The 16,896-nt window shown below is 46.9% G+C and overlaps 1 protein-coding gene across 5 annotated transcripts in view; it reads right to left on the bottom strand.

The window, feature by feature from the left end:
* The window catches only part of PTPRZ1 (protein tyrosine phosphatase receptor type Z1), a 194,664-nt gene that overhangs the window by 76,934 nt on the left and 100,834 nt on the right, over positions 1-16,896 (bottom strand). For all 5 annotated transcript variants that reach the window (XR_012156806.1, XM_073328200.1, XM_073328201.1 and 2 more), the window contains exons 7-8: positions 8,001-8,158; positions 7,137-7,287 (exon numbers count right to left, since the gene is read on the bottom strand). Coding sequence is in view for 4 of the 5 variants with exons in the window: in XM_073328200.1 (XP_073184301.1) it covers positions 7,137-7,287; positions 8,001-8,158 (309 nt within the window). In the remaining variant the exon portion in view is untranslated. The remainder of the gene's footprint in view (positions 1-7,136; positions 7,288-8,000; positions 8,159-16,896) is intronic.

The following is a 16,896-nucleotide window of genomic DNA, read 5'->3' as shown; positions in this document are numbered from 1 at the left end:
ATGCCAACTTCAACGCTGCATTCATTGCTTTTTCCGCACCCTCCTCTGGGTCTAAACTAGCACCCATTGAAATCTATGGAAAATTTCCCATTGGTATGAGTGGACTCAGGCCTTCTGTGCCTTTCTTGATGCTACTCCCTTTTGTGTGTAATGACTTCCCTGTCCCAGTGAGCCACCATTCTCTCCTCTTTCATCTACGTTATAAAAACGTATCTCAAAAAGTGAGTTTAAAATGAAATAAACAGTAAATAAAAAAAGAAACCCTCAAACTGTTCCCTCTTTGGACTGCCCAGTGTCTCCTGTTTGTTTAGCAAAGTTCTTTGGAGCAGGGACTGTCTAACTCTGAGGGGTTTTATCACTTTACGGATGCTAAAAAAAATAATAATGATGTGACCTACATTTAACTCTGAGCTCTGAACACAAAATCCAGCATTCAGGGACACTGGATTTGTGACACTTTCTAAAATACTGGGGACTTCTGGCTACCTATGTACTGTGACTGGGCAAGGCCAGATGGCTATAGAAAAGTAGTGGGAGGTAGATATATTAGCTCCAGGCTAAACAAATCCCTGGTACCAGGATAACTTAAATGGCAGCTGCTCCAGGTCAATTAAGACACCTGGGGCCAATTAAGAACTTTCCAGAAGGCAGGGAGAACGCTAGGTTGATTGGGACACCTGAAGCCAATCAGGGACTGGCTGAAACTAGTTAAAAGCCTCCCAGTTGGTCAGGTGGGTGTGGATGTCAGGAGCTGTGGGAGGAAGTTGTGCTGTTGGAGAGACTGAGCAGTACACACCATATCAGGCACAAGGAAGGAGGCCCTGAGGTAAGGGTGAAGTGGAGCTGAGGAAATGGGAGCTGCTGTGGGGAAGTAGCCCAGGGAATTGTATGTGTCATGTTTCTAAAAGGTCAGCTACCATAGCTGATACTGTAGGGTCCCTGGGCTGGAGCTCAGAGTAGAGGGTGGGCCTGGGCTCCCCCCTTTGTGCCCCCTGATTAATCACTGAGACTGGGAGACAACAGAGACTGTGCAAGGGAGGATAGCTTCTCCTCACCTCCCTTGCTGGCTTATGATGAAAATGGGTCAGTAGACTGACCCTTGTCTCTAGAGAAAGAACGGTTATGTGGAGGGTCACAGTGAGCCTCTGAGGCTAGTGAAATCTGCCAGGAAACACGGGACCCACGGAGACAAGGACAGAGTGTTGTCACAGTAAATTTATAATTGCTCTGCCAGAATGGTCTGGCTACTGTTCTTCCTGTGTAATTAATCTATTTATGATTCAATATGTGTTATTGATGAGCAGGAACAGTTAACTGTTTTTTTCCAGACTATCCTGTGCAGGACAACACAACTGAATAGAAATGGCTTTTGCAAAGTGTGAGACACATTGTGTGCCATGCTGCAGCTTTAGTGACATGTCATGGCTTGAAAGCACAGACACTGATTTTTGGTTTTGCTGATGGGTGCTCCTCTCTGCCCCATGCCTCCTGTGTGAGCAGCAGGTGGGGTCTTGTGGGGAAGAGGGTGAGCGGGGGCAGGGCCTTGGGAGAAAGAGACTGAGTGGGGGTGGGGCCTCAGAGTGGAGCACAGGCAGGGTTTCAGGGGAAAGAGACTAAATGGGGGCAGGGCCTTGGGGTGGAGTGTCAGGCAGAGCCTTGGGAGGGAAAGAGGCTGAGGGGGGGTAGTGTCTTGGGGTGGAGGTCAGGCAGGACTTTGGGGGGGGGGGAAGAGGCCAAGCGGGGGCAGGGCCTCAGGGCAGATCATGGGCAGAGCGGGGCATGGGGCCATGGTCTGGGCATTGGGGCCAACAAAAGATTAATCTGGCCCTGCAGGTACTGAGCACCCCTATTTTTTTTTCAGTGGGTGCTTGAGCCACCCATGGAGTTGGTGCCTATGCTTGAAAGACACTTCGTGATGCCTTTTCCTTGACTAGGAGACATGTCACATGCCACAAAATGCAGCAGCCCAACTTCAAAATCCTGCATTACATGTTGGTCAGGCATGTTGTGTTTCTGGGATCCATCAGTGATGAATTGTTGGCTTAGCTAAAAGAGAAAGTTGCCATACACTAATGTGACAATGTCTTATCTAAACCTGTTTGAAATATTTGCCCCCCCCCCCCCCAAAAAAAAAACCCTCCAAATCCACACAACTGATCTGTTTTCATGTTGGGTTACTAGGAATTTATACCAGCTTGGTGTAAAGGTTTTTTATGGTTCATGAGCAGTTTGAGTGACTCTGGGCCTAATTTTGAGGGAACCTAGGCCAATTTATGATTTTACATAATTTGTTGTTCTGTTATTGATCATTAAGTATTTTACAACCCTGCCCCAAATAGATTGCAACTCAAAAATCATGTGAATTTTGAAGTTTGGTTTGGTTTCAATTTTGATGTGGATTCAGGTGAATCCCAAGAGTTTTGACTGAGTTTGGTTTCGAGATCTTGAATTTGAATTCAAAATTGAAAGTGACACTCTGGGTATTGTTTGAGACCATGATAATCAGTCCGAAGAAAATGGGACCATTTCTGTCTTGCTCCTGAGTTCCAGGATGCAGCAGGGAGCTGGTTCCAGCACCCCAATTCTGAGGGCCCAACCCAACCCAATGCCACTTAGAGCTGTCCAGCAACAGCTCTAACTTTTGCCACTGGAGTAGGGTCCTTAGTGGACTCTGCCAGTGGAGGATTGGCATGGTCATGCTCTGCTATGCTACAACACATCCTCTATGCTGGAAGGAGGGGAAGCACAGGGCAGGTCTACACTATAGCCCGGATCGACGCTCTGAGATCAATCCACCAGCGGTTGATTTAGTGGGTCTAATGAAGACTTGCCAAATCGACAGCAGATTGCTCTCCAGTCGATCCCTGTACTCTACCCCCAACGAGAAGAGTAAGGTAAATCAACGGGAGAGTTTCTCCCGTCGACCTCCCCACGGTGTAGACCCTGCGGAAATGCGACCTAAGATCCATCAACTCCAGCTACGTTCTTCACATAGCTGGAGTTGCATAGCATAGGTCGGCTTATCACAGTAATGTAGACATAGCCTCAGATGCGGGACCCAGCAGTGGCACAGATATGTCAGCACCAGAGTTCCTTGTGCCAGGGAAATTGTCTGCTGGTGATTTGTGGTTGAATTATGTCTCCTTTATGAGTGGTATTAGGAGGCCATAATCGGGCTTGAGGCTGTGACCCAATATCTGCATGAGATCCTGTAAAGAGAAATTGCTGAGTTTCACACAGCTCTAGTTCTAAGGAAAATACAAAATGGTGAGTTAAAAGGTGTTTTATGTTGAGCACATACAGTTGGTCTTTAATTTGAAGAACCTATAGGCTTTTTATGTCTTTACTGATTCTGGGTAAGATTACCAGGAGCTGTATTTCTACAGCTATCCTACAGGACACCGTTAGAGGAGTACATCTGCTGACATGTTATATAATCAGCTTGGTGTCTGTCAATATTATTTTCAGATGTATATTAACAACAATTGATCATTGTTAGACATAAATAGATTTTCATTTCTGCTGGGGCTGGGGACAGATAAAGGGCTAAAGTTTTCTCACAAGCTTTCTGTGTTGGGCCCTGATGTGCAGTCTTTCAGTCTACTACTAATGAAAATTACATGCAACACTGTGCAGGCTTAGAGAATGAAATACTTTTAAACCTAAAACAAAGCAGTCTCTGCAAGGTAAGTTTGCCAACGCTGGCATGGCTGCATGGAAATTCCTGACAGCTCATTTCTGAACCCAGTGTGTAGTTCAATAGAGAATGTATTTCCCATCACTAGCAGTCTTTTACACCTTCTAGGACAATTCCACTCAGATAACCAATAATAATAAATGAAAGGCGCAATCCTAATCTCTATGAGAGATTGCATTGATTCCAACCGGAGGAGAATTTGGCCCTAATCTCCTTATTATATAATTTTAACTTTTCAAATGGGCACTTGAGTAAGGGCTCATGTTGCACTTTCTCCTATGTTAACTGAAGGTAAATCAGATTTTTCTTCTGCTAAGTACAATATTAGTTGTAGTTTCTGTTGGTTAGAGAAAATAAACAGCATACGATTCCATTTATTACTGAAGTTAGCCATTCATGTTTTAATTTTTATATTTCAGAGCTCCTTAAGATCCTTTCAGAGCAATGAGTTTTCTTCTAGTTTCTTTACCTACTAGCTGCTCAGAACAAGTGCACACAATTTAGATAAATATTGCTCTTGATACACATCCATAGCTGATGTTAATATTAAAGGCAGCTATATGTATTCACATCAAGAGTAATCACCTTTTCCTTTATTTACAGTGAGTTAAACATGTTAGGTGGAATTTTAAAATATGTGCACACCTGGAATTTTTATTAACCTGTACCAAGCCCTCCATTTTGCCTATGGGCAGAGCAGAATGTTTAACCTACAATTAGCAACTTTAAATTCCTACTTCAGAACAAATACTAAATGTGTTTGTTGCCAGGGTGATATGAAGAGCAGAATAAATGTTTCTTAAGCTCAGTAGATGGAAAACACTTTGTTCTGTGCCTGTACGTCTACACTGCAATAAAAGACCCATGGCTCAGCTGGCCTTGGTGAGCTGACTTAGGCTCATGGGGTCAGGCTGCAGAGCTAAAATCTGCAGTGTAGATGTCTGAGCTTGGATTCTGAGACAAACGCCCACCTCGCTGGGCTCCGGCCCAAGCCTGAACATTTACACAGCAATTTTTAGCCCCACCGCCTGAGCCCCATGAGCCCGAGTCAGCTGACCTGGGCGCTGAGACTAGGTACGGCAGGTTTTTTATTGCAATGTGTACACACCCTGTTATATAAGTCTATCAGTCATGTGTGAAAATGTCTATTGTGCTAGTCTGAAACTGGAAGCTATCGAAAAGTCAAACTATATTCATACCATGTTAAGTATGAGGTTTTAATTGCACAACAGTCAGATGTTTTGAATAAATACAAAATATTTAATCAGTAGTGGAGTTTAGGTTACTCCCTATGTACACTGACTGTGTGACTGAGAGTAGAAAAGGACCTTGCTAACTTTAGATAGTTTCTCCACATATGTGCAATGAAAGGGCAGAAAGGGAGAAGTTGGATACAAATCTACCTCTGCAGTTCTATCCCCCATTGTGTAAACCCACACACTTCTGAGAGTCAGCCCAGAGAGGACTCCTCCAGGCTTTTGGGTGTGGGATGGGAAGGATAGAGCAGTAGCCCACTTTCTGTGGCACCATCCCCCATTCTGCCCCCTATTTCTATGTGGAAACCCAGGTGGGGGTAACACAGCTCAAAGCTGTATTAATGCCCTCTGGGTTCCTTCCACTAGTGCTAGTGGCCTGCAGGGACATGACCATTGGCAGAAGTGCTGCCAGATGGAGAGAGAGGCAGAGTGGAAGAAGGAGCCATCCAAGCAGATTCCTTCTCTCCCTGTGAGTATGGGGTCTCACCCCCAGTGAAAACCTTATTGGTGGATCCCAAGCTCCACAGGCTTGAGAGGCCTCATCCCCTCCCAACAACATGGATCCCCTAAACTCAAAAGGATGATCCATCTGAGGGAATGATCTGCCTCTGTGGGCCCTTCTTCAAGCATCTCCTTGGGAGGGGAAAAATCTTAGGCCTGGTCTATACTACACAGTTAGGTCAACACAAGGCAGCTTACATCGACCTAATTATGTCAGTGTACACACTACAACCTTCCTCCCGCTGATGTAAGTGCCCTACTACACCGACATCACTCCACCTCCAGGAGAGGCATAAGGCTTACGTTGGTGTAGTTAGGGTGACAGTGTCTGTGTAGACACTACATTACTTACATTGGCTGTCTTGTCAATCTCATGGCTCCATGCTGAAGCCATGAAATTGACAAGAATGCTGGGCAGGTAGAGCCCAGCTGCTCCTGGCTCCCCACTCGCAGATGGGATGCTGCCCAGAGGCTCCCCACTCAGGGAGCCGAGAAGCCTGGATGGCTGACCCCCAGGTCTCAGCGGGGACCCAAGAGTCTGTGGGTGGGGTGGGGGAAGAGAGCTGGGCTCCTGGCAGGGAGCTGTGTGGAGTTGAGAACCCTGGCTCTCATCCCCCACACTGCCCCTCATCAGTTGGTGGAAGTGCTCCTGGTGAGGACTCGCACCACCAATAGAAGGAAGGTAGTGTGGACATCAGCCACTGCAGTAATAAAATTGGCGCCCATGGTTCATGGAATCTAAGCTGGTAAAAATTACCACTCTTCCCCCCTCCCCATTTTGGGGCATGATTTTGTGCTTGTGAGTATAAATCCCTAATAAACAGATTTAGTGCCAAATTTTGCTTTCAGTTACATGGAAGTCATTGCTAATGATTTAAGTGAGATTCCGCAGGTATAAGAGAAAACAAAATTTGACCATTGATGCTGTAACCATTTTCAGTAAATGACTCACACAGTGGTCTGAGTTATGGCTGATCAGAAGTAGCTTCTCTTGCAGTTGCTTGGTAGGTTAAGTGAAATGAATTTGGTGGTCTCCTTTTAGACGCTACTGGACAGGGATCCCACACAACAATCACACAACAAAATTAAATTGGTATGGAAAACTAAGTACTTTTTCACCCCTACAACTGCAGTGTTGTCAATGGGCCACTTTACTTTGAATGGTTCCTCTTAGAATATGTACAAACTAATTATGCTAAATTATCTGCTCCACCTTGTATTTATCTGTGACACTTTGAGTACCTTTCCCAGACCTGAGGAAGAGCTCTGTGTAGCTCAAAAGCTTGTCTCTCTCACTAACAGAAGTTGGTCCAATAAAAGATATTACCTCGCCCCCCACCTTCTGTCTCTAATATCCTGGGACTGACATGGCTACAACAACACTGCATACCCCTCAAGATGGCAGCTTTGATCAGTGTTGAAACAATTAAAAGGGCTGCATGGGGATGCTTGGACTGATAGCCTTTTCACTACATGTGCTCTGTAGATGCAAGAATTTAATTTTCCACTCCATTTAATCTGGCTTTTTTTTTATGAGCACTAACTTGTCTCTTAAAGCTGTGAGTTATTAGGCTCTTTTCTCCTTCAAGTTAAAACCAGGATCTTGTTATTGGGGTCAATAGTTATACTTAAAACAGTCTTATAATCTGTGAAGCCTGCAGTAGTAATTACTCCATAAATACCTGCTTCATGAATTTCTTCTTGGCCAGTATATGAGGAAAACACCTGTCCAAAGAATTTATATTGTTGTTCTCTAAAGTTGTTTTGCAGGTAATCCATCAGCATGACATAGCCAGACTGCTGCATTGTAAGGACTTCACAAAATACAGCCAACTGAAAAATAAAAGACAGCACACTTCCCCTAAGAAGTCATAAAAATTAACTGGATTCTGATATTAGGCACAACTCTGAGAAAGGGAAGGCCGAGATTGTCTCAGTTCAGTAGTAACCCCAGGAAACACTGATTCAGACACATACCTTTGAGGGTATGTGTACACTGCAATTAGACACTTGCAGCTGGCCCATGCCAGCTGACTTGGCTTGTGGGGCTTGGGCTAAGGGGCTGTTTAATTGCAGTGTAGACATTTGGGCGTGGGCTGCAACTCAAACACTGGGACCTCCCACCACACAGAAGTCCTAGAGCCTGGGTTCCAGCCCATGTCTGAATGTCTATATCACAATTAAACAGCCCCTTAACCTGATCTCCAGTAGCCTGAGTCAGTTGACATGGGCCAGTTGTGGTTTTTTAATTACAGAGATGCCCTGAGTCACTATTCCTCCAGTGCTTCCTACTTGCTTTGGGTTAGTAGTTTACCTTTGCACAGGCATGTAGTCAGAATCTAGCCATGAATGAAAAGGGAGGTGGGGGTGGTGGTGGAGGGGATTACTCAAACAAATAGATTTTAATTGAAACATGTGCAATGAAAAGCTAGAATAAAGAAATGTTAGGCTAGAAAAGAATGCCCTGCACTTTTTTACCACATACATGAAAATTGTTTTTCCTTGCAAATAAGAACAATTTCTTTCACATGGCTTAAATGAATTACCTGGTTTTCAGAAATGCTAATGGTATCCTTAAACACAATCCATTCGACTGTCTCTGAGCAGGGAGGCGTTGACAAAGATCCATTATAAGTATAATATTTGTCTGTTGAGTTCGGCAAAAGGTTCAGCAAAACAAATGGCTCTAATGCAGCCTGTTTTCCTGAAAAACATTTATATTCAAATTATTAAGATATTGAATAAAACAAAAGTAGAGCTGCAAGAGAACCAAAGGAAAGTTTGAGGACACTTGGAGTCTGATTTCAACGGCTGTTCAGCCTATGAAAGGTTGGGCCCTCTGCACTTAAGTTTTAACAAAGATCCTAAAACAATAATTCTACTGGGTCAGCAGATGGTTCTAATGAGCTACTTTATGGAAGGCTGAAGTTTAGCTGTAAACTCAGAACTCCCAATCTTCATCACGGCAGTGAGCTTCAAGAACCAACGCTTTTAGCCTTTGCATCTGAGACTCCCATGAAGTGCTGAATGACTTAGACCACTACTGAAGTTGGAGTCAGGATCATTCAATACATCACATTCACAGTACCTCTTACCCTCTGTGGGGCAGGGAAGAGGTATGAAAGCTGCATATGGCATGCCATCTAGTCCAGAGAAGTGTTACTTCATTGGAACACACTGAGCATTACATTACTCTAGCCTGGAGCAAACTGTGTTGAGATGCAGAAAATAGTAAAACATGGTGAAAAAGAATGGGAAAGCTCAAGGAACAATGTTGCAAGAGAGAGAACGGGAGATGAAGACCTCTTTCAAGATGAGATAACACTTCAGGTGACTGCCCTATACACAACAGTAAGGGATGGTCTACATGGGGAGCTCACATCAGCGTAGCTTCATTTCTTAGAGTGTGAACACTTCACACCCATGAGAGATGTAGCTATGCTGACCTAACCCCCGGAGTAGACAGCATTAGGTCAACAGAAGAATTTTCCCATCAACCTAGCTACTACCAATGAGGGAGGTAGATTACTATGACGATGGGAGAACCCCTCCTGTTTGTGTAGACAGTGTCTATACCAGGGGTGGGGAAACTTTTTGGCCTGAGGGCCCCATGAGGGTTGCAAAACTTTATGGAGGGCCAGGTAGGGAAGGCTGTGCCTCTCCGAACAGCCTGGACCCCACCCCTATCTGCCCCCTGACTGCCCCCCCTCAGAACCTCCAACCCCCCCCCCAGCTCCTTGTCCCCTGACTGCCCCCTCCCAGGACCCCTGCCCCTAACTCCCAGGACCTCCCCATCCAACCCCCTCTTCTCTCTGACCCCTGTCCACATCCCTGCCCCTAACCACCCCCTGGGACCCCACCCCCTATCCAACCCCTGCTGCCCCCAGTCTGCCCCCCACGAACCTCCTCCCCATCCAACTGCTCCCTGTCCCCTGACTGCCCCCTGGGACCCCCTTCCCCTTATCCAACCTCCCCCACTCCCCACCCCCTTACCTCGGAGCGGAAGGAGCTCGCAACTCCGCCAGCCAGCCAGAGCCAGCCCCACCGCCACCCAGCCTGGCAGGAGAAGCAGGCCAGAGCACTGGCAGCACAGCGAGCTGAGGCTATGGGGGAGGGGGAACAGCAGGAACAGGGCCAGGGGCTGGGCAGGATGGTCCTGAGGGCTGGATGTGGCCTGCAGGCCATAGTTTGCCCATCTCTGGTCTATACTGAAGTGCTGGAGCTGTGCCACTGTAGTGTTTCAAGTGTAGAGAAGCCCTTACTCCCCTTTGCATACACACACACACATCCGAGGAGGGAGGAGAAACATTCCAGCTCACTTAGATGCTTTGCACTCACTGAAGAGCATGGAAAAACCCCACTTACACATTTAGTCACGCGCGTAACTGTCTGGCTGGTGCAGTTGATCCACTTCCCTGGTGTCTTGCCAGGATTGGGGCTTGGACTGAGATTCAGCTGGTGAGGTAGCAGGAACCAGTCAGTGGAACTGGCAGAGATTATACTAGCTTCCTCAAGTGCAGGAATTTACCAGCTTTTGGACAATCCCACTTCCATGAGATGACTGTGTCACCTAAAATACCACTGATCCTTTTAGATGCGATTTTAGACAAAATCGGACTCACGTCTATATAATTTGCTGTTTATCAACCCTAGGTTCATTTCAATGCTACTGCTTTGAAAACTTCCCTATCTCAATATATATCCTTTCCAAATTATTTTCTCCACATGCATGTATTTCTAACCTAGTCATGTCCCTTTGCATTATATCTGTCCTCAGTGGTGTTTGTAATTCATCCCCATTTAGTGTCACCTTAATATTCGGCTATAAACTGTTTGCCAATTTATTGCACAGAATCACAGCTGTTCTACTGAGTCAAGTCTTAGAAACCACCTTTTCTTTCAAAATGACTTGTTCTTGTCCACATTTGATGACAGGGGAACTTTTAACAGGGTTGAGCAAAATCTTTCCACCTATCTGTAGTATTCTGTCAACCTGCTAGGCATCTTCAGATTGCAGCCACCCTAACAGTCCAGTGTAGATCTAGTTAAATAATTCTATCTTCACAAACCCTTTTGTAGTTGTGAGCATCAGGATATCAAACCTGACATTTACAGCAAGTGTCCTGATAAGATAACTTCCTTTGCTAGAAGGTTCTTCAAAAGCTTGTGGAACTTTGGATGTTAGTAACAACTTGTGTTCTGGTTTATGAGTGGTAGCCGTGTTAGTCTATATCAACAAAAACAACGAGGAGTACTTGTGGCACCTTGGAGACTAATAAAGAAACTTGTTAGTCTCCAAGGTGCCACAAGTACTCCTCGTTGTTTTAACTTGTGTTCTGTTTCACAGTCTAGACTATGAAACTTTTCAAATGTTTAGTTTTAAGAGAAAATGTCCTATGTCAAATAGTAACAAGACTGGTTTCTATTCCCAGAGTGTTAGCCTGGGAAGAAACTGAGAACTTCCACTCTAGAGCCTGAGAGCTCAGCAACTCTCATTTTAATATACAAAACAGAAGATGTACTATACATCTTTCTCCAGTATAAACCATCCGAATTAGTTTTGGTCTGAATTTTGTGAGCTCACTTAGATCTATTCAAATAAAGCGTGTTCTGTTCATCATTAAGTGTCATGTGCTTGACACCTGCTGCCCTTGGTTTTCCAGCTCCTCAGCAAGGTTGTTGGATGGAGTCTACCTTGATAGGTTACAATTTCCCTTCAGGTGTCTCATGTAAGCATAGCATCTAAGACTAATGAATAGGGCTGGTCAGAAATGTTTTGACGAAACACAGTTTTGTCAGAAAGTGCCAGTTCATCAAACCTGAAATGTCTTGCAAAAGCAAGTCAGGTTTGACAAACTTTCATCGACTTGCGAGCAGGATTACAATGGAAACACTTCCCTGCCTGCTCACAAGGCCAGCTACTGTGGGTGCCAGGCTTTCGTGTTCTGGTGCAGTCATGTCATGATAGGGCATCCAGGTTTTCCAGGCTCCTTGGTGTGGAGCTGGGAGGCTGGCAGCCCTGGAAACCCAGGCTCTAGTTGTGGTTCTGAGGGTATGTCTACATTTTGTTTGTTTGTGTTTGTTTTTTAAAAAACAAATGTGGTAGTGAGTCTCAGAGCCTAGGTCAACTGGCCAGGGCTCACAGAGCTGGTGCTCTGGGGCTAAAAATAGCAGGGTAGACGTTCTCACTAGGGCTCTGAGAGCCTCCCTGCTCCCAGGTTTCAGAACCCAGGCTCCCAGAACCTGGGTCCAAACATCAAGAGTGCTATTTTTTAGCCCCACATGCAAGCCCAAGTCAGTTGACCCAGCCTCTGAGATTCGCTGACGCACGTCTCTTATTGCAATGTCTCTAGACATAGCTAGAGCTCTGCAAAGCCACAGATATCTGCTTTAAATCCATGGATATATGCATCTGTGGATGTGGTCGTATTGCTTATCATCTTGGATCGGACGTGGATCCAATTTTTTTTTTTTTATCTGCCCCAGGCTCTAGCTCAACCGTGGGTTAATGGCCCCTTGTAGGGCTGCAGTTTCAGAGGATCTGCCCACAGGGCTGAAGCCCCAAGCCCTTGTGCCCCTATGGGGCTAAAGCCCGGAGTCCCAAGAGCCCCTGGCAGGGCTAAGGCAGAGCCCTGAGTCCCAGTGCCCCGTACAGGGCTAAAGCCTGGAGCTCTCAGCCCTGTCACCCACCCCCACACCCTCCAGAGCAGGGCGGCTGAAGCCCCAGTGCTCCCAGCAAGGCTAAAGCCCAGAGCCCTGTGGGGGAGGAGCTCTTGGCTGTAGACCCCTGGGGTGCACCAGGACTCTGGGCGCTGGGACTCTGGACTTCAGCCCTGCAGAGGGGTGCTGGGGTTCAGGGCTCTGGGCTTCTGCCCCATGGGGCTCCTGGACCCCTTGAAACTGGCTCATTGCCCCCCCCCAGGGGGCCACAGGCGCCTGGTTGAGAACCCCTTCTGTAGAGGGTGCCTGTGTGGATAAAAGGTGGCATGTAGATTGCAGATCGGATACAATTTAATTACCTCGGGTGCAGATCAGATGCAGATACAAATTTTTGTATCCGCACAGGGCTCTAGACGTACCCTCAGAGTGTAGGATCCTGGCTTCACAGCAGGGAATACTGAAGCCCTAGGAGCCCCACATCTAACCAGTGCTTGGGTCCTGTCTCTGTGGCAGGGAGCATGGAAGCCCTGAGAACTACAGCTTGAGCTAGGGCTCTCGAGGCTTCCAGGCTCTCTGCCGTACAGCCAGGAATCTTGAAGTCTTGAGATGGGCTTCCAGTCCATGGCTCTGGGACAACCCTGCTATGTAGACTCGCCTGGGGCAGTGACCCCAGGGCTTCCAGACTCATGGGCCAGCTGGCTCGTCATGCTGCTGATTCCCAAGCTGGACCAGGAATCTGGAAGACCAGGTGTCTCCATGCCTGGATTTGCAGATCCTGGGATCATGGGAAGCTGCTGACTGAAACTGATAATGTTAATTTCAGTCAGCATCTACCTGTCCCAGGGAGCATATTTCCTGTCAGAACCACCATGTGTCAGTGTTTTCTAAATGATTTTTTTTCCATGATATTCAGTTTGAGAGAAATTTTTGGATTTGTTTTGAAAAACTCAGAACAAAACCAGATTTCAAAGTAGGATTTCTCATTTCTGAGAAATTTTGGTGAGTTTGACCAGTTGTAATAATGAATCCTAGCTGATTTACACAATTCACCTTGTCCTCATAACCTATAAAAGTTCCATCACCTTGTTTTGTGTTTGTCTGTTGGAGACCAGATATCTGCTTCCATTTTGGGGGCTAAATGTTTAAAAGTTTGATACACATCCTATAATAACTAATCATAATAAATAAACAATACTTTACATTTTAAATCCATATATTTCAGAGGACTTTACAGAAGGTAGGTATTTTTATCCCCATTCTATAGCCAGAGAAACTGATGAGCCAGGCAGGGTGAAGTTTATCTACACTAAAGCTGCTGCAACAGCACGGTTACAGCTGTACTGCTGGAGTGGTGAAGCATATAAACTTCCTACATTGACACAAGCGATTTTACGGGGTAGTGCATATGCAGTGTGACAGAATTGGCCTCCGGGGCTATCCCAGAGTGCTCCAATGTGACCGCTCTGGACAGCGCTTTCAACTCCAATGCACTAGCCAGGTACACAGGAAAAGCCCTGGGAAATTTTGAATTTCATTCCCTGTTTGGTCAGCACGGCGAGCTCAGCAGCACAGGTGACCATGCAGTCCCCCTAGAATTGCAAATGAGTTCCAACATGGAGCTAACGGGAGACAGTGGATCTGATTGCTGTATGGGGAGAAGAATCTGTGCAGGCCGAACTCCGATCAAAAAGAAGAAATGCTAATATATATATGCCAAAATCACGCAGGGCACGGTGGAGAGGACATACAGCAGTGCCTCGTGAAAGTCAAAGAGATCAGGCAAGCCTACCAAAAGACAAAGGAGGCAAACAGTCGCTCCGGGTCAGAGCCCCATACCTGCTGCTTCTATGATCAGCTGCATGGCATTCTCGGGGGGGTGGGGTGGGGGGGGAGAGACCTTATCACTACCCCACCACTGTCCATGGACACCTTCAAGGGGGTGGGGGAGTCTCACGCAACATGGAGGAGGATTTTGTGGATGATGATGAGGAGGAGAATGTGCAGCAGACACGTGGAGAATCTGTTCTCCCCGGCAGCCATGACCTTTTCATCACCCTGGAGCCAATACCCTCCCAAGGCAGGTTCCCGGACCCTGAAGCCGGAGAAGACACCTCTGTTGAGTGCACATTTGTAACTAAACACAATTGCTTTTAACCCCTGTAATGTAATGTTTGATTTGCCCTGAAGAATTGTGATGCATTTGTGGCCAGTACAGCTATTGGAAAAGTCTGTTAACATGTCTCTGGAGGATTCCCGCTCCATCCCCAGACATCTCCATGAAGCTCTCCTGGAGGTACTCTGAAAGCCTTTGCAGAAGGTTTCTGGGGAGGGCTGCCTTATTTCGTCCTCCGTGGTAGGATACTTTATGATGCCAAGCCAGTAGCAAGTAGTCTGGAATCATTGCAGCACAAAGCATGGCAGCGAATAGTCCTGGGTTTTGGTCGCATTCAAGCAACATTAGGGCTATGTCTTCCTGTGTTAGCCTCAGGAGAGTGATATCATTCATGGTCACCTGGTTGAAATAGGGGAATTTTTGTAAGGGAACAGTAAAAGGACCCCATTCAAACTGGGCGGTTTGCGCTTGACTAAAAGGGATCATCCCTGAGAATAGCCATGCGGTGGGGGGAGGGGTGAAGGGATCATCCCAGAGAATAGCTATACAGTGGGGTGTGGGGAAGGGTGTGCTGCATATCCCCCCACAAACCGCAGCCGCTCCTTTTGAATGGCAAACCCAACCGGCATTGCTTGCTATGGGAAAGGACGCTGCTGCGGTTTGAAACCATTCCCACGTGTTATGAAGGCAGAAGAAGCCAACCCTGTGTACCCTTTGGCTTACCATGGCTGCCTGGAAACCGAATTCTGTTGCCCAGCTGTGTGTGATGTGTCACCATACTGGCAGGCACTCAATATAAAAGGCAAAATGCGACCTTGTACCTAAAGCACATGTGCTGTCTGCTGTGAATTGCTTGATTCACTGTGGAAGAGTCTCCCTTTTGTTCTCAGAAATGTATCATCTTAAATTTTACTCTCCCTTTTTATCCCCCCTGCAGGTGCAAATGTTTCTATGCTCCCCATATCATCTCCGTCCCTGAGGTTATCACAGATTAGAAGGCAGGAAAAAACACACTCGCGATGACATGTTTTCCGAGCTCATACAGTCCTCCTGCACTGATAGGGCACAGCTGAATGCATGGAGGCATTCAGTGACAGAGGCCAGGAAAGCATTAAGTGAGCATGATCAGAAGGTGCAGGATGCAATGCTGAGGCTAATGGGGGAGCAAATGGACATGCTCAGGCGTCTGGTGGAGCTGCAGGAAAGGCAACAAGAGCACAGATCGCCGCTGCATCCACTGTACAGCCGCCTGCCCTCCTCCCCAAGTTCCATATCCTCCTCACCCAGACGCCCAAGAACACGGGGGTGGTGGGAGGCTCCGGGCACCCAGCCACTCCACTCCAGAGGACGGCCCAAGCAACAGAAGGCTGGCATTTAAACATCTTTGATTTGTAGTGTGGCTACAACAAGCAATGTGGCCTTGTCCTTCCCTCCTCCCCCACCACACCCCACCCAGGATACCTTGTCAGGGATCTCCCTTTTTTTAATAAATAAATGCATGGATTCAAAACCATACGGACTTTATTTCCTTTGCCAGCTGTGGTCAAAGGGGGAAGGGCGATTGGCTTATAGGGAAGTAAATTCAACAAAAGGGGGCAGTTTTGCATCAAGGAGAAACACACACAACTGTCACACTGTAGGCTGTCCAGTCATGAAACTGGTTTTCAAAGCCTCTCTGTTGCGCAGCACGCCTAGCTGTGCTCTTCTGATCGCCCTGGTGACTGGCTGCTCAAAATCGGCCACCAGGCAACTTGCCTCAACCTCCCACCCCGCCATAAACATCTCCCCCTTACTCTCACAGATATTATGGAGCACACAACAAGCAGCAATAACAATGGGAATATTGGTTGCGCTGAGGTCTAACCTAGTCAGCAAACAGAGCCAGTGAGCTTTTAAACGTCCAAAGACACATTCTACCACCATTCTGCACTTGCTCAGCCTATAGTTGAACTGCTCCTTACCACTGTCCAGGCTGCCTGTGTATTGCTTCATGAGCCATGGGCACAAGTGGTAGGCTGGGTTCCCAATGATAACTATTGGCATTTCAACATCCCCGATGGTAATTTTCTGGTCTGGGAAGTAAGGCCCTTCTTGCAGCTATTTGAACAGTCTGGAGTTCCTAAAGATGCGAGCGTCATGCACCTTTTCCGGCCATCCCACGTTGATGTCTGTGAAACATCCCTTGTGATCCACCAGTGCTTGCAGCACCATTGAGAAGTACCCCTTGCGGTTTACGTACTGGTTGGTAAGGTGGTCTGGTGCCAAGATAGGGATATGCGTTCTGTCTATCGCCCCACCACAGTTAGGGAACCCCATAGCAGCAAAGCCATCCACTATGACCTGTGCATTTCCCAGAGTCACCACCCTTGTTAGCAGAAGGTCAGTGATTGCATTGGCTACTTGGATCACAGCAGCCCCCACAGTAGATTTGCCCACTCCAAATTGATTTCCGACTGACCAGTAGCAATCATGCGTTGCAAGCTTCCACAGGGTTATCGCCACTCGCTTCTCAACTGTCAGGGCAGCTCTCATCTTGGTATTCCTGCACTTCAGGGCAGGGGAAAGCAATTCACAAAGTTCCAGGAAAGTGGCCTTACGCGTGTGAAAGTTTGTTTGCCGGGCACAGAATCGGCGTTCCACTGTATCAACCTGCCCCACTGCTGCCATGA

This window comes from Lepidochelys kempii, chromosome 1 (genome assembly GCF_965140285.1).
Source record: "Lepidochelys kempii isolate rLepKem1 chromosome 1, rLepKem1.hap1, whole genome shotgun sequence".
Taxonomy (NCBI): domain Eukaryota; kingdom Metazoa; phylum Chordata; order Testudines; family Cheloniidae; genus Lepidochelys; species Lepidochelys kempii.
This window is presented reverse-complemented; position numbering and strand designations above follow the sequence as displayed.